This window comes from Talpa occidentalis, unplaced genomic scaffold (genome assembly GCF_014898055.3).
Source record: "Talpa occidentalis isolate TD23 unplaced genomic scaffold, MPIMG_talOcc4v2.1 talOcc4.7, whole genome shotgun sequence".
Lineage (NCBI taxonomy): Eukaryota > Metazoa > Chordata > Mammalia > Eulipotyphla > Talpidae > Talpa > Talpa occidentalis.
The window spans coordinates 63,445,121-63,472,350 of NW_023605083.1; the positions used below are offsets into that span (position 1 = coordinate 63,445,121).

Here is a 27,230-nt window from a genome sequence, read left to right on the forward strand (position 1 = left end):
AAGTCAAAGAAAAGAATGCAGCACAAGCATAATCTGTTTTGAGGTATCTGGGAGAAAAGCACTCTAGATGGAGGGAACAACTGGTGACACAATCCTGTAACATGTTTTAGAAACAATAGGAATGTCTATTTGGTGGACAATAGAAGGGAGGGAAGTGTCAAAGGAGATTACACGAAAAAAAGTAAAACTGAACCAGATGCTATAAGGATCTTGTAATCCAATGTGAGGATTTCATTTACTTTGAAAGAAATGGGAGCCTATGGAGGACCATCAGCATTAGATTGAAATATGACTTTTTTCTATTCCAATTTATATATAATAAAACAGGCATATGTAAAAGGTACTATGTCAAGATTTAATGTGTATTTAAAATGTGAAATTGTCATCAAAATCAAGGTAACAAATATTTCCATTACTCTAAAAAATATCCTTATGTTCCTCTGCAATCCATTTCTGTAAACCCTGTCTCCAAACAAGTACTGATTTGCTTTTATGTCACAACTGATCATTTTTCATCTTATAGACCTATACATAAACAGACTCACAAGGTATGATGTTCCTTTTTGTCTTATCTTTTTTCATCATAATGTTTTGACTGGCTTTTTTTTTTTTTTCATTCATCATAACCCTGTTATCCTTATCAATTTAGTCCTTTTCCATTCACCTATAATAGTGCATTTCTAGAATTTAGGCCATTACAAATAAAACTGCTACAAACATTTGTGTGTGCAATTAATTGTGAGGACATAAACTTTCACTTCTGGGGAAATACCTAGAAGAATGACTAGGTCATATTGTAGGTGTGCATTTAACTTTTTAAAAACTGCTGAACTTTTCCATTTTCTCTCGCCACCACCATAGCAGATTAGTGATGACACCCCATATCTGCAGCACAGTAAACCTCTTTAATGAGCATGTAGTACTTACCTGACAGTGACTTTAATTTTCGTTTCCCTGACGACTAAAGATATTGAGTATGTTTTTATGTACTTTTTGCCATTCACATTCATCATCTGCAAACTTCCACTTCAAATCTTTTGCCCATTTTTATTCATTTCTTTGTTTATTACTGAACTATGAAGTTCTTCATATAATCATAACTAATTTGTCTGATATATGTATGGCAAATATTTTTTTTTCAAGTTTATGAAGTTTGCCTTTTGGGTTTTTTTGGATGGTATCTTTAGATCTAGGATCTATTTCAAGGTAATGTGCAGTGTGGTGTGAGGCAGCAATCCCATTGCTCACCTGTGACTATGCAGGTGCTTCTTCTCACCAACTCTCTCCTCTGCAGGGCAGCAGCCTCCCTGCCTGCCCGTGACCTGTACCATGCCAGGACTTCTCTTTACCGACCTCCCTCAGCGGAGGCAGCTCTCCTCCAGGCCACCTGCCTGCAACCATGCTGGCCTTTCTCAGCAAACCTGTCCCTTATCAGGGCAGCTCTTCCTGCCTGCTTGTGTCTATGCAAGTTTCCTTTATTCTTTTTATTTATTTATTTATTTATTTTTATATATAGAGGCATGTTTTTTATTTATTTATTTGTTTGTTTGTTTGTTTGTTTGTTTGTTTTGTTTATACATGCACTGGGTACAGTCAGAAGCGCGGGAGGGTGAGAGAATTCACCAGAGCCAGAGCGGGGAGCAGAGCAGGCAGAAGGACCGAAATACACTGCTAAGGGGAGCAGTGGGCGGCAGGAGAGGTCTGCGCGCCATGTGGAACCCTCCTCCAGTGGCCGGGGAGCAGCTGGGGATCGAACCGGCGCCGCAGAGGCCGCGGGCAGCTTCGCAACCCAGCGCTCAACCACTGCGCCACCGGGGAGGCCCACAAGTTTCCTTTATTCTTCTGTCCCTTTCCCTAATAAATCTGTTCTTTAAATATATATATTTAAAAAAATGTAATGTGATGTGAGATTCAGGTCAATATTTCTTTTTTCCAAGACATACAAAAACTACCTCTTAAGCGATTTTCCTTCCTCCATCAAATTTTATATTGGCTATTTTGTTGAAAGTCAACTGACTACTTACACATGTTCTACTTTTCTAGACCCTATTCTGCTCTATCTTTCTGTCTACCAAACTGGTTTAGTTACTGTAGCTTTATGTTAGGTCTTACAATTAGGAAAATTATTTGTAATTCCTTTGACTATTATAGTTATTTTTTTCCATTTCTGCTAAATTTTAGAAATTTGGTCCACTTTATTAAAGAAGAAAATATTGATATTTAAGGAAAAAATTAATGAAATAAAGCAGTTTATCAAGGTTGCTGAATACAAAATCAAGAAACACTGCATTTCTGATTTAGTCATAGAAAAAAACAAAATAACAATAGCCCAAAGTTACACTGCATTTATTCTAAGCAGCATTCTAAACTCTTTATATACATTTAATGTCCACTACCCTACCAGTATTATTATTACACTCATTCTGCATATGAAGAAATAAAAGTGCAGAGCAATTAAGCAATCTGTCCAAGGGCGCACAGATCATGAATAATAGGTCCAGATCAAAACCTATAAAGACTGGTTCTAATGAATAAATCCAACAAAGCCATGCAAACCTTGATAGGAAAAAGTCACCAACCTTTCCTGAAAGACACTAAGGAAAAGCAATGAGTGGAGAAATGTACAATGTTCAAACACTAACAAACTATTGTAAAGATGTCAATTAACTCCTAAGAGGCTTAAAAAGTCAATGTAATCTGATCAAAACCCCAAGAGTAGTTTTTTTTTTGGGGGGGTAGGGGGACATGAGAGTCTGATCCTAAAATCTGTAACTGTAAATGGCCAGGAATTGCCAATACACTGTTGAAGGGAAAGGCTTACTCTATCAGATACTGAGACTTGCACTGATGACAAAAGGAAAGACAAATAGACCAATGGAACAATGCCCAGAAAACAACCTAAGTAAATATTAATTTTAAGTTAATGGTATGTATTAGTAATTCTGGAACTACTTTCTGTGTATTCTAGGACTGAGTAAATAAGGAGAGGATAATGAAAATCAGATTTCTCATTCTGAATGAGAAAAGGGTAGTGGATTAGAATTGGTGGTTATCAATTAAATCTCATGATTTTTTTTAACACACAGAGAAATTTATCTATGAAGCACACATGCACACAAATATCCTAGTCATGTCTACTTAAAGTGCCTAGAAGCAATGACTCCCTATTAGCAATGAGTACATCTAATGTCTAGCTACTGATTTCTAAATTCCATTTCCCACTAAAAGGAACCTGAGGTCATTGGAGAAATGGCTGATTGCAGGTCTAAGGCAGAGATGGTAAAGGAGATCTGGAGTATCTTGTGGATGGTAATAAACATGGGTGTTTTAAAATATATTTACATGTTTTGCAAACTTTTCTATAGGTGTAATAATCACTAAGAACAGGGATAGAGTGCTTAAGACTTAACCCTACGAACTTTAAAGAACAACCTTTAAAAAGAGAAAGAGCCAGTAAGATAGAAAAAGAGTCAGGAGAGAGTGGTGTTTCAGAAGCCAAGAGAAATGAAAGAGGGAACAGTGAACTGTGTTAAATATTAGTAAAGACAGTAAACTTTCACAAAATACAATAAGTATTGTTCTCTGATGAATCACTTATCTTAATCATAAACAGTACTTTGCAATGAAAATAAGATGTTATATATTAGAAATCAACATTCTTACTAATTTCTTAATGTTTTCTCAGTGTGGAACACTAATTACACCAACAGAATAAATTCAATTATTACAATAAGTGCAATTCTGTATTTGATAGCCAAGTTTTGGCAAACCTGAATGATAGCCCAATTTCAACCATTTGTTATTGAGATGGTAATTGCAAATACTTGTGGCTCCAACAAATCAAAAGATATAAATTAGGAGCCAGTAACAAATATAACAACTTGATCTGAAAAAATTAAAATTTCAACAATTTTTTTTTTTAAAGTGCACTGAAGAATTCACTTGATGTTTTGGTTACAAATAACATAAAGCCTTTTCTTTGAAATAAAGTTACAAACTGATTTATAGAAAATTCTGGACGATTTTGCAAGGGGTTCTTTTTGCTCATTTGAAAGTCTAAAGTAGCAATACTTTATTATGTCATTGGGAAAGGAAAATCAATCACAAACGGTAATAAAATTTAATACTATTTAAGTAATAAAACACACTTTTGAGAGCTGCAAAACTAAGAAGTAGATAATATTAACCTAATGACATATCAAATTAGGCCATCCACTACTTCTATCTTTACATAAAGATTTATTTTTAAACTATTGATATAAATATGTGAGAACTTTAAATAAAATTAAGTCTTCAAAGCAGTATTTGCAGAGACAATTTAGAAGGCTATACTTCATTAATGAAAAAATACAATTTACACAAACTTCAAGATGGAAGTTCTGAGGTCTAAAAAATATTTAAAAATCCTCTTCTTTGGATAAAGAACATTTATCCATTAGTGTTTTAAAAATATCACTACTTAAAAAGGAGCAAATATTTCTCAAGAGCTCTTATGCCAATATTTTGTTGGCTATAAAGCAACATATTTAAATTAATGTTAATATGTGAGACTATCTACTTGAAGAGAATGGATATAGGTCTTATAAAGAATGAACAATATTAATGTTAGAAAATAAACCTCGAAGTCAATTTCAGGTATACACTTGTTTTGCCAACTAATATAATCTATTAAGATTTAATTAATGGGCACATTTTGTTCCATGATTCTTGCTTTCCTTTAGAAATCCTAAGATCCAAGAAAAAAATAGGCTAACGGGCATACATGGATTAATAAATGAAACTTAAAACTTCAGAAAACTTGCTTTGTGATTCAAAACAGAACTACTCACCAAAAGCAGCAGCCATAGGGGGTTCAAGGGATGGCTGGCCATCACCAGTAGGAAGGTCTAAGCGAGTGAAGTCTCTGCTTTTGTCATTATTATATTTCACATTAAGGCTGGTGAGCTTGGAGAAGTCAATGCGCAGAGTGCAGCATGCATTATAGATATTCTGGCCATCCAGAGCCTAAAGCATGTAAGAAAGGGACTGATGTTTTGCAAGACAACAACACTGATAATTTAAGTAGCCTCTACTTTGACACAGAGTGGCAATCAGGTGTAAAGCAGAGAGCACTGGACTGGAAGAGAAAAGACCAGTATTTTAGCTAAGTGAGCCTAAGAGAGAAAAAGAAAATTGCTAACTCTCAATATTTTCATCTGTAAAATAAGAATAATAATCCCTTATCTTGTCTGTGGTATGATCAAATGAAAGAGGAGAAATATAAAGGCTTAGAAAACAATGATATATTATTGTACTAGCAATTATAATTATTTTGTCCACAGCAACTATTCAAAGCTATTTTAATTGCATATTTCATCCTAATTCTTTTTAGTATAACTCATATAGGTTAGAATGCAATAAAATCTTTGTACATGGTACTTGTTAGAACCACAATATATGAAATACTATCTACCACCTATTTTTCTTCTCTTGTAAATTTATAATACTTTGAACAGTAAGTTGAGGAAATTTGGAGTCAGTTCAAATATAAGGCAAAATATTAATTCATTCTATTCAAATAAAAATTTACCAAAGGGTACTTGCGGCCACTTATGACTTCCACAAATTCTTAAATTTATTAAGAACAGGTGCCAGAAACTAAAATACTAAAAATATAACAAAGCACAAATAAAAAAATACGCTGACTTATGACAGTAACTGACATATATCTTCAAAAAGGTATAAAGGCAGAGGGTGCAGTGAACAGAAAGGCTATGCTCCTAATAAACAACCAGGTACTACAGTATGTCACACAAAAGTATTATAAACCTTAGTTCCTATCTTTAAAAAGAAATTAGAAATAATTAAGATTATGACACATAACAGAATTAAATTAGGGCTAGAGCTTAATAAAAGAGAAGACAAATAGAATGTAAAGTGCATGGATAAAAAAGACAACATGAATTGACAGCAGCATATTTTTGAAGACTTAATGTCTTCAATTCAGAGCTCAACAGGATTCAACAGTGAATATAGCTGTAAAAGTAGTATTCAATCAATCTTAGACTAATTTGATAGAAGTAAATGAAGACAAGAGGATAACGATAATTCTACTTTATTAGTCAGATTATATCAAAAGCATTGTGCTCAACATAAACTTTAACTATGAAAAGAGGAAATGAGTCCCAGAGGTCTGAGAAATGATAGGAGATTTGAAACCACTTCATGTGAAGAAATAAACAAATTTTTTTGGTTGTTATAAAGAAAGAGCACATGAACTGGTACATTTAAAAGTGGTAAATTTCATGTTATATATTTTTTACTACAATTGAAAAAATACATTGTAAATTGGACTAATGAAAACAACATGATCACTTTCTTTAGGTGTCACTAAAGTGACCGATTAAGAATTAAAAAATGAAGAAAAGACCATAATTACCATTTTGGCATAATGTGCATTCAATGGGTCAGCATACTGAAGCAAGGCTTGAAACTGATTATTCTTTGTAAAGGTGATAATCTTCAAGACTGTGCCAAATTTAGAAAATATCTGGAAAAAAGTTCACATTATGTTAAATTCCAGTAAAATTTTTTTTTAAAGATTTATTTATGCATACAAGAACTGGGGTACAGGCCAGAGGCATGGGGGCCGGGGGTGTGAGAGGATTCACCAGAGACAGAGTGGGGAGCAGAACAGGCAGATTGACTGAAACACACTGCCAAGGGGAGTAGCGGGCAAGTCAGGAGAGGTCTGCTGTGCCATGTGGGCTACTCCCTGGCCGGGGATTGAACCTGTGCTTCAGTGGCTGTGGACTGCCTCACAGGTTGCTGTCTTAACCTCTGGCGCCACCAGGGAGGCCCTCAAGTAAAAAATTAAACTAACAAATTTTTATGAATACAACTTGGTTCATGAATCCCATTTTTAAATGGAAATAATTTCCTCTATTACAATTATAGTACCAAAATCATTTAAATTAAGAATTAAGATGTTAATCTTAAAAACAAAAGCGTTAATCTTTCAATATTCATGCCTGGTTTAAAACAGCATCTGACACACAACAGGCACTCAACTATTTAACTTATTCTATACCATGTCAAAAATATAATGGTTTTACAAGCCAAATGAATGGAAGTAGAAGTCATATGGATCAACGAATTCACCCTGAGAATCAACATTTACTTGAGATTTTTATAGAAAAAATAACCAGAAGATATTGAAATAGAAGCTGCTAATGATTCACCAAATATTCACAGAATACTGTTCGAAGCACTAGAAAGTCAACAGTGAGTAAAAACAGAGACAAGAGTCCCTGCCCTTATGAAGAAAAACAGTTGGTAAACAAATAAGTAGCAATATCTAGTCATAAAAAGAAGGGGTGAAAATGAACCAGAGTGCAAGCTGACAAAGAACAGTTAGGGAAAGCCTCTCTGAAGCATCTTTTGAAAAGAGGAGTAAACAAAGTATGGATAAGGTTTTCTGACTGATCCTGGGTTACCAACGCTCTTACAACACTTATTCTAACACAGTAACACAAAGTTTCATGGTCAGAGTTACTATAAAACATTTTGTTTTCCTTGGACACTCCATTTTAAGTTTGGATCTTATGACTATAAAACTTGTCCTTCTACTTCAGAGAATAAAAAGATAAGATTCCCTATGCTAGTAAGATTTTGCCATTATCAAGTACTATGTATGAATGTCCTTAATAGACAAAAACACCCATTTTTTTAAATATCAGAAAGAATACTGAAGAATAACTACCCTAAAACACAGAGAACAAAAGGATACAGTCAATTATATCAAAATTTAAAACTTTTGTATGTTACAAGATACTATCAAAAGAATGAAAAGGCAACCCACAAAATTAGAGACAAATCATCCACCTGAAATAACATTAAGTTCCAGAATGTATAAAGAACTCTTACAACTCACTAACAAAAACATTCATGTTTGTAGCAACACTATTCACAATACTGAATTATACTCTGAGAAGGTTGGATTGGAGAATTATGGTAATATTTAATTTTGTAAATCATAAACATACTTGATATAAAATATCTGTTCAATAAAGTAATTTGCTATAATTTGGGGAACAATATCAATAATACTAAATCATGCTATAGAAACTAGTTAATTTCCTCTTAACTTTCAGATTTGTTAATGTTTAGATTTTTTATTTCATTTAACATAAACAACCTGAAGCACATCCTCAATGACAACTGCTTGGCTATGTGATTTTTATCTGAATCTGCTAAGAGACTATAAATGGATAAATCTTTAGAGGGCCTGGACTGTGTTTACTTAAAGAATAGCTACAGGATCCAGCAAGATGGCAGTGGAGTGAAGATATCGGGGACTACCTCCTCCAGATAAGCATAACTAGACTGCAGCAAAACAAAGCCAAAAAGTCAGAGGGACAAATGGATGCACACACTTTATTGGATAAGGGGGCACACGAGCTGATACCCAGGACAGAGGCGACACTGTTGGAGAGCTTCAGGGGTGAGGGCACAGAATGAGGTTTACTGGTTTGCGCCTGAGTTCCCTGACAAAGAACAGTTAGAGAAGGAGAGGGAGAAGCAGGTAAGAGCACCTGGGTCTCCTCATAGAAGAAGCTACTACTTGAAGTCCAACTTGTACTTTTCAAAACACTGGCCACTCCCCCATCCCAGGGCTAAAACTAAATCAAAGAAATGCTTGGACAAACTAGAGCTCAAGAATCTGTCAATAAAAAGAGCAAATACCCTCTGATAATGGCTCTGTACGGGAAAAACTCCCGGTCTGTGACACGGTATCAACTATAATCCAAGCCCAGTAATGAATTTAGTACTCAAAAACAGCCCTCAGTGGACATGGAGATGACACTCTCAGAGTCCTTAAGACTGAGGATCTGGCTTAGAGGATCCTGAAGGGACCACTGTGGGTCCTCCACCACACAACTCTGGCATCACAGCACAGTAGGAAGATCAAATTCCTGAGATTACTGGTGGTGAGTCTGATGCTCGACTGCCCACTTTTCATTTTTAACTACTATACCTCATGGTATCAGTCCTCAGATAATTTCAACAGGCGCAAAAACAGTACTCTAAAAACCTACCCCTATTACAACAACCATAAAAAATTTAAAGTGAGGAGATAGAAGAACATATCACAAATGCTGGAGCAAAAATAACCCTGAAAGGAAACCCAACCCAGCAGAACTGCAGAACATAACAGAAGAGCAGTTCAAGGCAACAGTACTAACAATGCTTATTAAATTTAAAACAAACAAACAATGGAGGATATAAAACAACAACAAAATAAAGATAAAGAAAATATGAGGCAGTTACAGTTAGAAATAATGGAGCAAGGGCCTCCCCGGTGGCACAGCGGGTTGAGCACAGTGCTTGAAGCTGCGCAGCCTCTGCAGCGTGGGTAGATTCCCAGCCGTCCAGGGAGATAACCACATGGGGCGGCAGACCTTTCCTGTCTCGCTCGCTGCTCCCCTCAGCAGTGTTTTCGGTCATCTGCTTCTTCTGCTCCCCGCTCTGTCTCTGGTGAATCCTCACACCCTCCCGTGCCTCTGGCCTGTACCCCAGTTCTTGTATAAATAAATAAGTCTTTAAAAAAAAAAATAATGGAGCCAACCGACACTACAGTTGATTTAAAAAATACAATTGATGGGCCTCCCTGGTGGCGTAGCGGTTGAGTGCTGGGCTGTGAAACTGCCCGCAACCTCTGCAGCGCCGCTACCAGCGAGGGTCCCACATGGCGTGCAGACCTTTCCTGCTGTGCCCGCTGCTCCCCTCAGCAGTGTATTTCATCAGTCTGCCTGTTCTGCTCCCCGCTCTGTCTCTGGTGAATTCTCTCACCTTCCCGCACTTCTGACTGTACCCAGTGCTTGTATAAATAAATAAATAAACAAACAAACAAATAAATAAATAAATCTTTAAAAAAAATACAATTGAGGATCTCAACAGCAGACAAACAGAAGCATGAAAAGAATCACTGTATTCAAAGATACATTTGAGAATAGAACCCAGAAAAAGTTTTTTGAAAAGTGAAAATAGTGTAAGAGTCCTCTGTGATAACTTTAGAGAAATAATATCTATAGGGATCACAGAAGAGAGAGGCATAGAAAATTTAGTCAAAGAAATAACTGTTGAAAACTTGAATCTGGGAAGTGAGTCAGACACTGTGATCTGAGAGTGATCAGAGGCCCAAACAAAATAATGCCAGACAAGCACCCATCAAGATGTATTATAATAAAGCTGTTGAAAACGGATGACAAGGACAGAGTATTTATCAAGAGGAAAAAAAGGGTAACCTATAAGGGGACATCTGTGAGACTGTCAGATTTCTCAGTAGAAACATTATAAGCATGAAGGAAGTGAAAGGAAATATTGCAAGTACTTAAAGAAAAAGGTTTCCAGTCCAGAATACTTTATCCAGCAAGATTAACATTCAAGATAGAAGGAAGAGTAAGACACATCACTGAAAAGCAAAAATTAAAAGAATTTATAAATACCAAGTCACACATGGAAGAAATTCTAAGGGTGTATTGTAAAGCAACAGAACAACAAATAAACAGGCAAAAAACACCCAAATCATTAACATGCCAAAGGAGAAGAGGAGGAGATTAATAATGTGGTCCATTAGAAGAAATCAGGGACCAGACTATCAAATGGGTCACACAAATAGTCCATCATTTACTAACCTCAGTAGACCCCTCAAACAAAAATTAATAGAACTTAGTACCTAAGACAACAGAACTGAAACTTAAAAATAATACAAAGCCCTCAAAAACAAAAAACAAAATAAATAAAAAACAAAAAAACAACAACAACCAGTAACCAACCAACCAACCAAAAAACAACAAGATGGTAATGAGCACATCGGTCTCAATAAACACCTCAAACCTAAAGGGCCTACATTCACTAGTCAAAAGATAGAGAGTAGCTGAAAAGATTTCAAAACAAAGCCCAACCTTTTGTTATTTACAAGAAACTGACCTTACCAACAAAGACAAGCACAGCTTTATAGTTAAAAGCTAGAAGACAGTTATACAAGCAGAAGAGAACCAAAGAAAAAGAAAAAACCCAACAGACTTCCAATTAAGGAAGGTAATAACAGATAGAGAAGAACACTATATTATAGTTAAAGAAATAATACAAGAATAAGAAACACCACTCATTAATATATATGCATCAAATGATGGAGCACTGAGATATAAAAGACAGTAACAGAACTTAAGAGAAATGCTGGCAACAACACAATACTGAGAGTCTTTCATACACCACTTATACCAATAGGCAGATCGGCATAAGGAAACAATAGCTTTAAATGAGGAGTTAGACCAAATGGGTCTAGCAGACAGCTATAGAACACTCTGCACAAAACCACTGAATACAGACTTCTTGTACATTTAAAATATCAAGTATTAGAGGAAGAAAAAGGAAATCATCAAAAAAAAATCTGATACTATTTCTTGTATGAAACAGTACACTAGAGTTTTTTTTGTTATTTAAACAAAAATATCAATCAAACCAACACTCTAACGAACTACAGACATAAAACATAAAAAATTACTAAGGTCACATTTGACTCTGCTTCCATAAGAGTGTTCCTCCTTACCTGATGAAGAACTTCCAGAGTAACAGGGTAAAAAAGGTTTTCAATAATTATTCGGAGTACAGGGCTCTGCCCAGGCAAGATTGTGCCTTCATTGGTAGAAGCTCCAGGAAGGGCCAGACTTCCAGACTGGACAGCACTGACAGCCTGCAGTGCAGCTTGGACTCTCTACATAACAATCCAAAATAAGAACTTCTGATTACATAGAAGCATTACATAAACCCTAAAAATTAGCTGATATGAAGTAATATAGTTAAAAATATCGATATCTACTCTGGATGTGCACATATTCCATTTATAATGTCAAGAGCCAAAAGACCCGACTTCTTACCACAATGACATACAAATTTACTTGATGGGAAAAAAAATACATGGCAAATGAAGAGGAAAATTTTCATATTTTTACCCCTACTTTTTAAATGACAATGGAAGAAAATTATTAAAATAATGTTAAAGACAACTTAAAAATCAATCAAGAACCTCTTCCTTCTCTCCCCCCCTCCTTTCACTTCTTTTTCCTTTATGAACAATTCAGTTTTAAAGTCTTTGGGTGCTACATGGAGGAAAAGAGCTGTGGTGATTCAAAGTGGGGTTAGGAGAATATCTGTGAGGTAAGGCTGCCTGCCAAGGAGAAAGGAAGCCCCAAACAATGAAAGGAAGATTCTATGTGTGGAGGTGGCTCAGTGATAGTTGTAAGAACCTGAGTTTCATCAGAAGGGTAAGAAGGCAACAAAAGGAGAACAGCCTGGACAGGGGCGTCAGAGTTCAAAGAGAGTCAGGAATGGGTCTACATGGTCCAGGGAACTAATGTGGTAAAGAGAACAAGAGCAGAGTAAAGAAGAGGTTCATGAGGGCCTGAATGGGGTAAGGAAGAAATTCGGTGGAAGGGGAGGCTGACATGGAGTGTTTGAGCCCAAGGAGGGGTAGACAGACATTTCTAAAAACCATGTTCCAATGAAAGAAACAAGGGCATGCTAAAAAAAAAAAAAGTCTAATTACAGAGCAAGTACAAGGAAAGGACAATGTAGTATTTGTGGTTTTTTGGTTATTGTTTTCACCAGAGTGCAAGCAGGTACTGTTATTTTTTTACCAGAATGCAAAGAATGAGGGGGAACATGTCAAAGGGTTTCCAAATGGCCAAATCTAGTACAATTTGAGAATCAACATAATGATTAATAACTAATCCATCAATAATAAATAAAATAGGAAATCAAGCCCATACTGATAAAAATTGACAACTAATAAGAAACCATGTTTAAAATGCCTTAAACTAACATCTCCCAAAATATTTTTCTTTACCCAATCGGCCTAAATTTACAGCAAAATCTAGCAAACATCAGTCTAATAAAGTAATCGAAGTTATGCAACAAGAACTGAAATCAAGTGCCATCTATATGATGCAACAAGAAAAAAGGAACATTATTTTTGTGATGCATCTGTCAAAGATTCCTGAATCTTATCGTAAGAAACATCCCAGACTCAACTGAGAAACATCCTAGAAGATAAGGTGCTGATAATTTTCAAAAGTATCAAGGTCATGTAAGTCAAAGACAAACTGAGGAACTGTTTCAGATTAAAGGAAACTAAGAAGATAGAACTTCTAAATCAAACATGGGATTCTGAAAGTTTTTTTTTAAAGATTTATTTATATGCATACAAGAGCTGGGGTGCAGGCCAGACATGCGGTGGGGAGGGGGGGCGGTTAGAGGATTCACCAGAGAGAGAGTGGGGAACAGAACAGGCAGACTGACTGAAATACACTGCTGAGGGGAGCAGCGGGCAAGACAGAGAGGTCTGCTGCACCATGGGGGTTGCTCCATGGTGGGGGACTGAACTCCTGCTACAGAGGCTGCGGATTGCTTCACAGTGTGGTGCTTATCCCTTGGCCACCAGGGAAGCCCCCTGAAAGTTTGTTTAGGACATCATTAGGACAATTGGCAATGTCTGAATGTGGTCTGAAGGATGGAGGGAAATAACACATCAATGTTAATTTCCTGATTTTGACTACTGCATTCTGGTTGTATAGGAGAATGTTCTTGTTTGTAGAAAATGCACACTGAAAGTACTGGACAATGAAGACAGGCCTGATTAGCACTTTATTCCCAAATGCCTTGAGAAATCAAAAGCTCTCTATACTGTATCTACAACTCTTTTCTAATTTTGTGACTGTCTCAAAGTTAAAGGATTTAAAAACAAAGTAAAAGGAGGGCAAACTAAAGGAAAGAAATGCGACGAATGATAATTGAAGTCAAATGCAAATTTTCATCAATCTTTTTTTTCATACTTATTTCTTAAGAATGCTGATATTAAGGGACTTTCTGGGTGGCGAATCAGGTTGAGCAGAGATGTGATGCTGTCCGCAGCCTCTGCAGCGCCCATTCGATTCCCGGCTGGCCAGGGAGATTCCCACATGGTGTTGCAGACCTCTCCAGCCTCGTCTGCTGCTCCCCTCAGCAATGTATTCAGTCCTTCTGCCTGTTCTGCTCCCTGCACTGTCTCTGGTGAATTCTCTCACCCTCCTGCACCTCTGGCCTGTACCCCAGTGCTTGTATAAATAAATAAAATCTTAAAAAAAAAAACAAAAAACACACTGGTATTAAGTAAAATGTTTGTGTTTGTGTCATAAAATGAAAATTCCCACCACTTTAATGTAGTTATTTTCATTTTTACATATTGTATTCACTTGTAATTTTAAAGATCACAGTACATTGTACGTTATTTTAACATTTCATTGTTTTCATAACTTAAATATTTAGTGAATACTTTATCATATCGTCCCTCAATGTAATGAGTAGATTTCCAACATTTTACTAGGATGAATAACATTAATGATTGTATTAAATAAAATAACTTCTGAAAATTGGCAGTTTTTTATTTTCTGTATGCTTAACACTGAAAAACCTCCATTTTCATACTTACATGCAACATTTTTTTATCCCTGTACACAACACTTTAACAGCATTTACAGACCATACACAGATATTTATGTGTTGGGTAATACATAATTGCCAACTATTCAGTTTTCAAAGGATCATTATCTTTGAGAACAATATATGAATAATTATTTGAATAGTTTGTATCTTTAGTTTTTAAAACTATATAAAACCAAGTATGGAATACTCAGTACCCCAATCCCACTTCAAAAAATGGCAGTTTATCGCATTTGTTTTACATTGAGCTCCCGGGTACAATTTTATTTGAAATAAAGGTTTCTACTGCTTTAGGAAGTATGAGAACTGAATCGGACATTCACTTAGAGCCTATAATTAGATGAGGATAAGGTGGGGAGGTGACTCAATAAACAGAGACCCAGAACTGAAAGGGGGTCAGAATTAACAGAGAAGGATATTATATCACAACTCTATCTTCATCCTCCCGTCCACCCCCACTGCCCCTGTTGTCCAACAGAATTTCCTGTAATGATGGAAACGTTCAATTATCTGCATTGCCCGATATAGTAGCCACAAGCAATGTGTAGCTATTGAGTACTTGAAATAGAACCAGTTCAACTGAGGAACTCATTTGTAATTTTTAAATTTATTCAAATTTAGCCATGTGTAGAGCTACCAGACTAGACCTGTTGAGAAAAAGATATCCTCACAGTGAGGTTCTAAGTGGAATAATGGTTCCTTCGCCTCTTCGATTTAGAATGACTAAATCTTATCAAAACTAAGCCTATACAACCAAAAATAAACTTTACTTCATCATCTTATCATTCTATCGATTTTTTTTATTAAACAATTCTAAGTAAATGTATGCTGCTTCTGGTTCTATTATTGCTACTGCCATTGTTGTTCCTCTTCCTCCACCCCTTCCTTGAAGGCAGAAGGAATACCACAGTGAAGAAATATGGGAAGCCATGGTGTGTATTGTTCTAATCTTTCTAGAATTGTCAGCATACGCTGCTTTAGTACTTCACAGAGCACTGAGTATAAAAGTATAGCAGGCATGCAAAAAATGCTTTAGAAAATGAAATTCTGAGAAAGTAACACCAGAAAAAAAAGGTTTATAAGTAACTATAGTTTCAATTTCTAATTAGGCAAAAATATTTCAATAAAAAACAGAAATCGAGGTATAATTCATAGAGGATAACAGAAAAACCAAACAAGCAAGCAAGGATGTCATTTGCATATAAAGATGTATTTCAGATACAAAGAAAATATAACCTGTACATCGGAGTCAACAAATTATGAGACAGCAGAATTCCTATTATGGGACATCATTTATAAATGTTTCAGCAACAAACTCTCAGGAATGGTTATAGTAATTATTAATGAAGGACGTAGCAGCAGTATGGTCAGGAAACCAACAAATATTTTATTGTGATGGGGGAGGGAGACACACTTGATGGGAAATTGAAACATGCCTGAATAATGTGAAGAGAACATTTCTAAAGTCAAAATGTAAATGAATGTAAATAAAATTCATAAATCTCAAGTGTTCAGCTTGATATTTGGGGGGGGAATTCTTACATGGTTATCCCTTTGTAGATATATAAAATTATATAGTCAAAAACTGTGTAAGATCATGACTACTATTAACAAAACTATCTCTCTCTCTCTCTTTTTTTTAAAGATTTGTTTATTTATGCATACAAGAGCTGGGGTATAGGCCAGAGATGGGGTGGGAGGGGTTAGAGGATTCACCAGAGACAGAGTAGGGTATAGAACAGTCAGATTAACCAAAATACACTGCTGAGGGAGCAGCCAGCAAGTCAGGAGAGGTCTGCTGCGCCATGTGGGTAGCTCCCTGGCCAGCTGGGGATTGAACTCGTGCTGCAGAGGCTGCGGACTACTTCATAGGTTGCGTCTTAACCCCTTGCGCCACCAGGAAGGCCCCCACAAACTATTTCTTGACTGCTAAACCTCAAAATATGATCCAAATCTTGTAGCTAAAACATCACTTTAAATCCAGTGACAAAAATACTTCATAATCACCTGACCCCCTGGGAAAGCTTGTCCTGAAGCTGGAAAAGAAGTAATGTGTGCATTTGGGGATAACTTGCTGTTCAGAGAACAAAAAGAGAATGAAACACTAACTTACTAACTTTCTGGGGGCTCTCAGAATAAAAAGATATCTGATATTTTTATATATGCAAATCGGTACTTTCAATTTTTACCTCGACTATTTTTTAAAATAGAAAAAATATTTTAATAGAAAAAATATTTTATCAAACATCAAGGCAAAGAATTGCACAAAAGTAACAAAGCGAAGAGGATACCAGGAAGGATTCAAGGCTATCTAAGAATAAACTAGGTCATCTGGGCTGGTTTTGGTTGCCAAGCAACTGGATTTCTCACTGTTTCCCTTTAGAATAATCCAGTCTTTAGAGTTCTATTAAATTGTTTATTCTTTTTCAAGATTTATACTAACATATCTAGGAATCACACTAATGAGAAAACTACAACTTACTTACAAAATTTAAAAACTCTACCAAGAGACAAGAAACAAAATATAACTTCCTCTCACATGGATCAGAGAGCAAGATAAATCTTACCTTCAAATTAATCAATAAAAACAGCCCAAGTCCAACTACTTTTGGGGGGTAAGAGTTACCCAGATAATTCTAATATATCTGGAGAAATAAGATATGTTAACTGGTGATTTTCTGGAAAAAAAAAAAAGAGAGTAAAGAATGGGGTCTTGTCAAGAATGCATTAAGCCATAGGGCACACTGAAATAGGAATGGAACAGAATGGAATCTGAAAGACAGTACAGATTAAACATGTTAGCAGCACACACAGGAAGGCAGATTTGGGCCATGCAAACAGAAAGTGGAGGCGAGTATAACAAGTATATATACCTATGTATGTTGTAAGTAGGCATGGCATGTGCATGGATATAACATTGTGACAAAGGACAGTTTCATGAGTGGATAAAAAAATGGGTTATTTAGGGGCCTCCCTGATGGCGCAGCAGGTTGAGCACAGTGCTGTGAAGCCTTCCGTAGGCTCTGCAGCGTGGGTTCGATTCCCGGCCAGCCAAGGAGATTCCCATATGGCGCAGCAGACCTCTCCTGTCGCACTTGCTACTCCCCTCAACAGTGTATTTTGGCCCGTCTGCCTGTTCTGTCCCCCACTCTGTCTCTGGAGAATCCTCTCACCCTCCTGTGCCTCTGGACTATACCCCAGCTATTGTAAAAATAAAAAATAAATCTTGAAAAAAAATGGGTTCTTTAAAAATAACAAAGGGGAAACTAGTCACTGGGTATTAAAAAAAGAACAAAACCCTACCCTCACTTCCCACCCCCAAAATAATCCTAATAAAACAAAGATTTAAATATTCAAATAAAAACAATCAAAACACAAAAGTATAAGAAGAAACCCTAGATTAAAAAATATTTTTAACCTTGGTATGCTAAATCTTTCTGAGCACAGTACCAAAGTCGGAAACCATAATACAATCTTAAGAGTCCTGACTATGATATGAAAACATTTAAAAAATTATACTGGCAGACAACTCAGAGAGACAGAAAAGAGAATGGTTGTTGCCAGGGGCTGAGGATAGTGGTGGAATGGGAAGTTAGTGTTTAATGGGTTTAATGGGAGTCTAGAAAAATGTTATCTGGTAAGGTAACAGAAGTGATGGGTTGTACACTGTACTTATGCCACTTAAATTCCTAAATTTCATTTACAGATATCACTAAGTTCTTTAAATTATCAAATAAAAGTAAGGAAACAATAAAATGTAGTTTCTCACCTAACACACTAACAAAGACAGGAAAATTGCCTGTGATAATACTACCATGTCACCCTAAATTAGCTTTACTTTACAGAAAGTACTTTACAGAAAGTACTTTACAGAATAACTTTACAGAAAGTAATCATGGAACATTTACAAAATTAAAAATATGCATATGCTTATTCACAGCAATTTTGCTGTTGGGAAAATAATAAGATAACGTTACAAACGTGCCAAGATATATACATAGATGACAATACACCTAATAGAAGAAAGGCCACACACCAAAATGTTAGCAAAATATTACTTATTGGGCCTCCTCTGGTGGTGCAGCGGTTGAGCACTGGGTTGCGAAGCTGCCTGCAGCCTCTGCAGTGCCGGTTCGATCCCCGGCTGCTCCCCGACCACCGGAGGAGGGTCCCACATGGCACGCAGACCTCTCCTGCCGCCCGCTGCTCCCCTCAGCAGTGTACTTCGGTCCTTCTGCCTGCTCTGTTCCCTGCTCTGACTCTGATTAATTCTCTCACCCTCCCACGCTTCTGACTGTACCCAGTGCTTGTATAAATAAATAAATAAATAAACAAATAAATAAACAAATAAATCTTTAAAAAATACACATTATTTATTAGTTATCTTTGGGTAATTGGATTATCATTATTTATCTATTTATTTTTGGCTTTACTTTCCTGGATTGTCTGAATGTTTTGCATGAGCATGTATCCTATTTATAAATTATGAAACCAATTTTTCACTTTAAAAGGTCCACACCATTTTAAAACATCTAACATATCATATACTCTAAGTTTATATAGCTTATTCTATGCCATTAATACCTCTTTAAAATAAGGTAAGGATTATGTGCAGGAAATGTCACTATTTTTAAAATGTGGAAAACTATAATTTAAATTCAGCAGCTCTTATTATAATGACTTTCAACAGAATCAAAGAGCTAAATGAGTTCTTTTGAAGAGAGCATGCACATGGGGGCCAAACATGCTCTTAACAGAATTAAAAAACCTCTTTCTTAAAAGATACAAGCTTGGTGGACATATTTTTTCTATCCTTAAGTAGCTGTAAAATTATCTTAACCACTGAAAAATCAACCTGCAGAAACACAAAAGCCTCAATATGAATTATACAAAAATTAGGAGATGGGGTAAGAAGTGATATTCTCAACTCCATAATCATCTCGAAGAGTAAAAAATCATTCATTCAACGTATCGATACAAATTCCTATTAACATCTTAAGTTCATTCAGTTAACATCACAACAGAACATCACTCAACTTAATGCCTTTATTATATATTCTATAAAAAGGGATTGACTTATAAATGCATGTTATACAGTCTGTGAAAAGAAAGGATTGGCTTTAAAGTTCCTCTAGATATGAGATTTTAAGAGGTATATAACAATGTAAGTTATTTCTTTTTTCTCATGAACTTATTTATAAATGTCACTACTTCCTTATTCCTAAACCTACAGGAAAGAATTCACATATACAATATCCACTAATAAAGTACCCGAAGATGAAGGTAAACATGATTTTTTTCCCTTTGACAAATACAAGGCTAGTTTTAAATTATTGTATTATGTTTTCTTGTAACTTTTTAAAGTGCCTTTAATACTTACAGCTTGATTAGGTAGATTATCAGTCTTAAGTTCTCTGTGATTGGAATACTGAATAAAAACAGGCTGGCTTCGAAGGTGAGGAGTAACAGGAGTGTAATAATTCACCATAGTAACAGCAGCTTCCTCAGAAGCCATTTCTAAGAAAGCCTGCAATATAAACACAAGAGGGTAAAGTGAAAACTCATGTTTTTGAAAAAACAGTTAAGAACTATTTTGTCACTCTGCCTGGCTCTAAACTCATGGTTCCTCTATAGAAATAACACTGGCCCGACAGGTACAACAAAACTTGCTTTATTTAAAATATATCATTGATGTTAACTGGAAACACATTAGAAAATTTGGGTTCAATAAAGGATTTGGGAGTGACAAACTTTCCCTTAAGTGATTTTATGTGGTTTTGGTTTTCCTCTTATTCCTATTATAAAATTTAGAAGTAACTATAAAGGCAAAAATAAACGTGTACACCACTATTGTAAATGGATGCTTTCAGGGTTTAAGATTTAATAATAACACCTTCATAAAAAATTCTCAAGACGGAACATAATGATTTGCTTTCCTTTACCTTTCAGTTATTTATGTATACAATTAAACAGAGCAATCAGGTACAGAAATGGGAGGACTTTTTACATTAAACCAATATTGATGAGTCACTCAAGTGATTATTTTGATATCTGTAATCATTGTACTAATAGATGTTTAAAGAATAACACACCAATTGCTGAGATGGAAGTAACACCTTGGTAGTTATGTCTTAATCTATGTACGATTTTGTTAGCTGTCAGGACTCCTATACTGACTGAGCTTTAGCGTGGCAGGTTGTGCACCCTAACCTAATGGCTAGTTAGGAAGATAAAATACAGATATTTACTAACCATTCTGAGGCCTCAGAACTACCTCTGAGAATATGTTATATTTATGTTCAGGAAGAGTATTTGATCCTTTGATGCAAACTACTAGTTAGATAATTCTTTTTTTAATTATAGTAAAGCATTTTATTAGCAAGCATATAGTAACCATTTCAAATTATGTATTAAACATTTATGATTTGTTTATAAAATATGCATTAACAAAATTTACTGAACACAGTAAATGCTAAATACCTACAAATCAAACTATTTCTTACTTTATACTTGCCTTACTTGTCAAACCTTTCCATTTGGCAAATATTCCAGGAAAGGAATATTAACTTGACAAATGTAAAATATGATGCTTAACTGTATCAATCAAATGTCTCAACTAAATCAATTAAATGTTTCAATTGAACTACTGAAGTTCTATTCAATATTATAGCTTAATTATTGAATACTATTCAATATTCTGTGAGTCAGTGATGTTAGCCAAAGGATTAAATATTACTAATTACTCAATCCACAATAAACAAGAATCCACTATCTTCAAGAAATAAAACACTTTGAGTGATTTATACTATCTAAAAAGTATAAGTGTCTATGATGCAGTTTAAAGTCACTATCCCGGTGTATCATTAACACACTTTTTCTAATCTAAGAGGATAAAAATGATGAACACAACTTAAAACAACTACAGCAATACTTCCTAATTCTCTGATTTTTATTAATCTTTTCAACAAAGAATTTTAAATTGTACTCTAATAATATTCACCACATGGGGAAAGAATATCCTTCTGCAAACTCATTAATGTTAAGAACCAATTCAATGTCTAAAGTCAGTCACATAAAGGAAAAGCTAATGTTTTTCAAACACATGATTCCTATCATGTTTTTCCTGCAAGTATAAAAATTCATATGTAAAATTAAATTTTTCCACATGAAATCCTTTAAAGAATTGTTTGTCCAAAGCATTCAGCTCAAGGGTTCAATTTTCAATATGTGGGATGGAGAGAAATTCAAACACCACTACCAGAGAAAGGCTGGTGAAAATAACCCCCACTTTACCTCAACACTCCACCTCCACATACCTAGAAAAGATTAACTCCTACAAGTAGTTCTAGATTCATCAGAATCTCTTGAAATTATGACTAGATTATTAATAAGAGCATTATGATCAAAAGACAAATAATGAAACAGCTATTTAGCACTAGAGATAAATATAAACTCGTATCGAACAGGAGACAATGGAAACGACCTGCTGTCTTTCACAGCCATTTGACATAATATACAGAATACACTACCTGAGCCATGATAATGTTCACGATACTTGACTGGCAGACACCTCACAGCCATTAGACATGGCCACGGTGACTCTTTTCAAACCATGTGAACTATAACATTCTCAATAGAGACAAATGTGTTAAAATAAAAAGCTAAGTGCACTATTTCCCAAAGATGTAAGAGGAATGTGTAAATACTACAGGGTTGAATATTAGAACATGTTATTGAACTTCTCAAGATCTTAACAAGCTCCTATCAATTAAACAGGGATGTTAATTACTAGGAAAAAACTAAAAAATTCATCCCAGTGGGGCCTGAGTTAGAACAGAAAGGACACAATCACTGAAATCAATGTAAGTATTATACTTTTGTCATTGTCACCATAAAAGCAAGGTTATTTATTTGCCCTTGAAAAAAACCTGTTAACTTCAAAAATGCAGAAACTTTTACATTTTCTTTCAAATTATTAAGGAATCTACATATTAATTTTGAAACTAAAAATACCAAACATGTCTGAATAGATTTTGGAAAACTGAAATGAATTTTTTAATTTGCCAAATGAGATATAATTTATATCTTCTGTCAGGGTCTTTTGATATTCACAGGATATTTTCATAAAACATCTTATAAATAATAATATATGTTTACTGTTAAGGAGGAAAAAAGACAAGTGAGACAATACTGTTTCCTGTGTCAATATTTATGTTACTTCCTGTCATACAAAAAATTTATTTAAAAATGACTTTATAGGGCCTCCCTGGTGGCGCAGGGATTAAAGACAGTGCTGTCAGGCTATCATGAGCCACTGCAGCACAAGTTCCAACCCCAGCAGGCCAGGGAGCAACCCATATGGCATAGCAGTCCTCTCCTGTCTAGCCCGCTGCTCCCCTCAGCAGTGTATTTCAGTAGATCTGCCTGTTCTACTCCCCACTCTCTCTGGTGAATCCTATCACCCACCCCCCCAAACATTTGGCTTACACCCCAGTTCTTGTATGCATAAATAAATCTTTAAAAAAAATAAAAAATAAAAGTGACTTTATAGAATTTAGAAGATACAGAAAAGTTAAAAATAAAAATCATCTTTAACACCCAGAGATAATCACTGTGGGTCAATCTTTAAATATTGCATACCTGGCTTTTTCCTTTCAACATCAAAAGATTAGTTACTTTGCCAAATGGTAGACCTAATGATATGACCTCTGCTTCAGTGACATCACTTGGAATTTTGCGAAGATGGAGAACGCGAGAAGGTGAACAGGGAGGTCTATCTCCTTTAAATTTCTTGTTGTCATTCCCATTAGCTAAAAAACAAAATATTTTTAAGTTATTGAAACTAATTTGGGTTGACATACAACATTAACCATATTGTCACATTTCATCCTCCCAGAGTTTCAGTTTAAAATTCAAGGAATTCTGGGGCTAGTAGTAAACAGGGATGAGAGAAGGACAGTGTTGGTTTGTTTTTTACTTTTTCACTGCAGGCATTAAATTCTTTTAAATTGAAGTCTGCTTTTTAACTTAAAGGAAAAAGTACTGAAATAAATGAATTTCTATTTGGAGGTATTATGCCTCGCAATGGTCAGCTTTTTTGTTTCAGAGAACAATAATTACAAAGTCTTTAATGTATTCTTAAGGATACCTTTCTAATTTGCTATATTCTAAATAATTAAAGGAACAATAACTTTTAGGAAACACTACATATATTCTACATCTATCAAATCCTGGATTTGATATCAAATTTGTCTTTGACCCATACGTCTATGAAAATTAAGTTTATTTCTTGGGTGTCACATCTATTTCTTACTAATCTATTTTTTAAGAATTTTTTAGAAGTTCAATTATGGTTTCCTAGGAAAATTATATTTCTTATTATATAACAGTAATTTTTAACATAAGCATCACCTTGTTGGAAACGTAAATTTGCAGCCCCAACCCAGACCTACTGAATCAGAAGCAAGGGAGGACTCGGCAACTTGCGTTTTATTTATTTTTTTTTGGAGGGAAATCAACATCTTTATTTTTTTAATTAAGATTTTATTTTATATAATTCTTACATCATTTTTCATTTTTGCACAATGTATGCATTTTCATTTTGGTTATATTCCCCATACAATTGCACCCCCTCCTCCTTATTTTGACCCTAGTCCTTCCTCTCCCATTCCCTCCCACCCCGTAGTGTATCTCTGGTTTATAGTTGCTTGTTGATTTTGATTTTTACTTTGTATTAATTAGTCTTTTTCCTGGTCCCTTATTTAGGTTTTCTAAATTCCTCTATGAGTCAGACCATCCGGTATTTTTCTTTTTCTTTCTGACTTATTTTGCTGAGCATGATCCCTTCTAGCTCCATCCATGTTGCTGCAAACTGCATGTGTTTATCTTTTTTGATTGCTGAGTAATATTCCATTGGGTATATGTACCACATCTTCTTGATCCAGTCCTCACACCATGCACAAAAACCAACTCAAAATGGATTGAAGAACTAGACATAAGACCTGAAACCATAAAATACATAGAAGAAAATATAGGTGAAATACTACATGACATGCACCTCAAAGACATCTTTACAGATACATCACCCAAAGCAGTGATAGTGAAGGCAAAGATAAACAGCTGGGACTACATCAAATTAAAGAGCTTCTGCAGAGCAAAAGAGACAATAACCAAAACAAAGAGAAACCCCACCAACTGGGAGAACATTTTTGCACACAACACTAATGATAAAGGACTGATCACAAAAATCTACAAAGAGCTGATGAGACTCAACAAAAACAAAGAAAACAATCTAATCAAGTTGCGTTTTAAAAGAGCCTTCCAGATGACTCTAATGTGACTTGAAGTTTGTGTTTTCATTAAGTCCTATCATTTTAACACTGACAAAGACTAGAATTGATGAGCCTAAGAAGAATACTCAAATTAATATACATAAGATTCAAAATGTTTTTCTCAGAAACACTACCATACTGAATGCAAATTACTTAAATGTCAAAAGTTTCACAATTTTTTATTTAATACTAAATAGCATTCTTAACACTCTAAAGAGGAAAACATAATCTCTCCAAGTACTGATTTTTATCATTTTTCTAAAACACTAATAGAACTTTACAATCAGATGGCTGGATCCTAAATAAACAAACTTCATAAGGACCAAATAAAAACTACATGCAACATTCTGTACCAATTTTTGTGGCACAGAACTCAACTTGATTACAGGTGACTAGATTAACTTAATACACAAACCAGCACATGCTCCCAAATTCTCTATATTCATGAATGAAGACAGGATCATATAAGAATCCAAAAGATTATCAATTCTTGGTGCGCAGACCTCTCCTGCCGCGCCCGCTGCTCCCCTCAGCAGTGTATTTCATTGGTCTGCCTGTTCTGCTCCCCGCTCTGGCTCTGGTGAATTCTCTCACCCTCCCGCGCTTCTGACTGTACCCAGTGCTTGTATAAATAAATAAATAAATCTTAAAAAAAAAAAAAAAAGATTATCAATTCTTAGAGGGAGGTCTTTACAGGTCTGTCCCTGTAAGCAGCAAATGCCTAGTCAAACTGGGAAGTAAGAGGCAATCCAATATTTACTGGGAGTTAATATGGGATGTAAGGGATTCTTTCTCCTATTTTTTTAAAAGATTTTATTCATGCATACACAAAAGCTGGGGTGTAGGCCAGAGGTGTGGGGGAGAAGGGGTGAGCGGGTTCACCAGAGACAGAGTGGGAGCAGAACAGGCGGACTGACTGAAATATACTGCCTTCCTCTAGTCTCACTACCCTCCACTTCAAATCAATACAACATCACATTAACTAAAATGGGGTCGCATTCTCTTCTGGGAAAGTTATCTGACATAACTGAACCTCAGATTTTTCTCCTGCAAAAATTATTATAATAGCAGATTCCTTGAAACTTAAGAAAATATAATTAAATGCTAGGTATAATGCCTAGCATAGTGATTAATAATACATGTCTAAACACAAAAAAAGAAAACTACAGGCCAATCTCTCTAATGAACACAGATGCAAAAATCCTCAACAAAATTTTAGCTATCAGAATCCAACAATGTATCCATAAGATAATTCACCACACCAAGTAGGATTCATTCCAGGGATGGTTCAACATCCAAAAATCAATCAGTGTTATCCAACACATCAACAAGAAGAAATATAAAGACCATATGATAATATTAATAGATGCTGAGAAAGCTTTCAACAAAGTACAACACCCATTTATGATAAAGGCCCTTGAAATTCTTGGGATACAAGGAACATACCTCAACATCATAAAGGCCATATATGACAAACCCATAGCCAGTATAATTCTCAATGGCAAAAGCTGAAAGCATTTCCATTAAGATTTGGAACAAGACAAGGATGTCCACTCTCACCACTGCTTTTCAATATAATACTGGAAGTCCTAGCCAGAGCAATAATACAAGAGAAAGACATACGAGGAATCCAAATAGGAAAAGAAGAATTTAAATTATCACTATTCGCCGATATGATGATATACACAGAGAACCCCAAAAACTCCATAGAAAAACTAATTCAACTAATCAATCATTTTAGTAAAGTGGCAGGATACAATATCAACACGCAAAAACCAGTAGCCTTTCTATACACAAACAATAAATCTGAAGAAGAAATCAAAAAAACCATCCCTTTTATTATTGAAAAAAAAATCAAATACTTGGGAATAAACGTAACAAAAGAGGTAATGGACCTATACAAAGAAAACTATAAAACACTGTTAAAAGAAATAGAAGAAGATACAAAGAAATGGAAAGACATCCCCTGCTCGTGGATTGGAAGAATAAACATTATCAAAATGGCCATCCTACCAAAAGCAATTTACAGATTCAATGCTATTCCAATAAAAATTTCAATGACATTCTTCAAACAAATAGACTATTGATGAAATTCATATGGAGCCACCAAAAACCCCAAATAGCCAAAGCTCTCCTGAAAAAAAAAAAAAGGGAATGGAGGCATCACACTCCTAGACTTCAAACTACACTACAAAGGCATAATCATCAAAACTGCATGGTATTGGAGCAAGAACAGATACACGGACCAATGGAATCAAATAGAAAATCCAGAAATAAATCCACAGATTTATGGTCAACTAATCTTTGACAAAGGAACAAAGAATATGCACTGGAGCAAAGAAAGTTTGGTCAGTAAATGGTGCTGGGAAAACTGGGTAG

At 35.3% G+C, this 27,230-nt stretch overlaps 1 protein-coding gene across 6 annotated transcripts in view; it reads right to left on the bottom strand.

The window, feature by feature from the left end:
* Positions 1 to 27,230, bottom strand: part of PTBP3 (polypyrimidine tract binding protein 3) — a 77,730-nt gene that overhangs the window by 13,269 nt on the left and 37,231 nt on the right. For 5 of the 6 annotated variants that reach the window (XM_037494140.2, XM_054689610.1, XM_037494141.2 and 2 more), the window contains 5 exons: positions 23,161 to 23,330; positions 19,901 to 20,047; positions 11,594 to 11,758; positions 6,419 to 6,529; positions 4,830 to 5,004 (listed from right to left, as the gene is read on the bottom strand). In XM_037494140.2, the coding sequence (XP_037350037.2) occupies positions 4,830 to 5,004; positions 6,419 to 6,529; positions 11,594 to 11,758; positions 19,901 to 20,047; positions 23,161 to 23,330 (768 nt within the window). The remainder of the gene's footprint in view (positions 1 to 4,829; positions 5,005 to 6,418; positions 6,530 to 11,593; positions 11,759 to 19,900; positions 20,048 to 23,160; positions 23,331 to 27,230) is intronic. The other variant, XM_054689611.1, reaches the window with a different exon arrangement.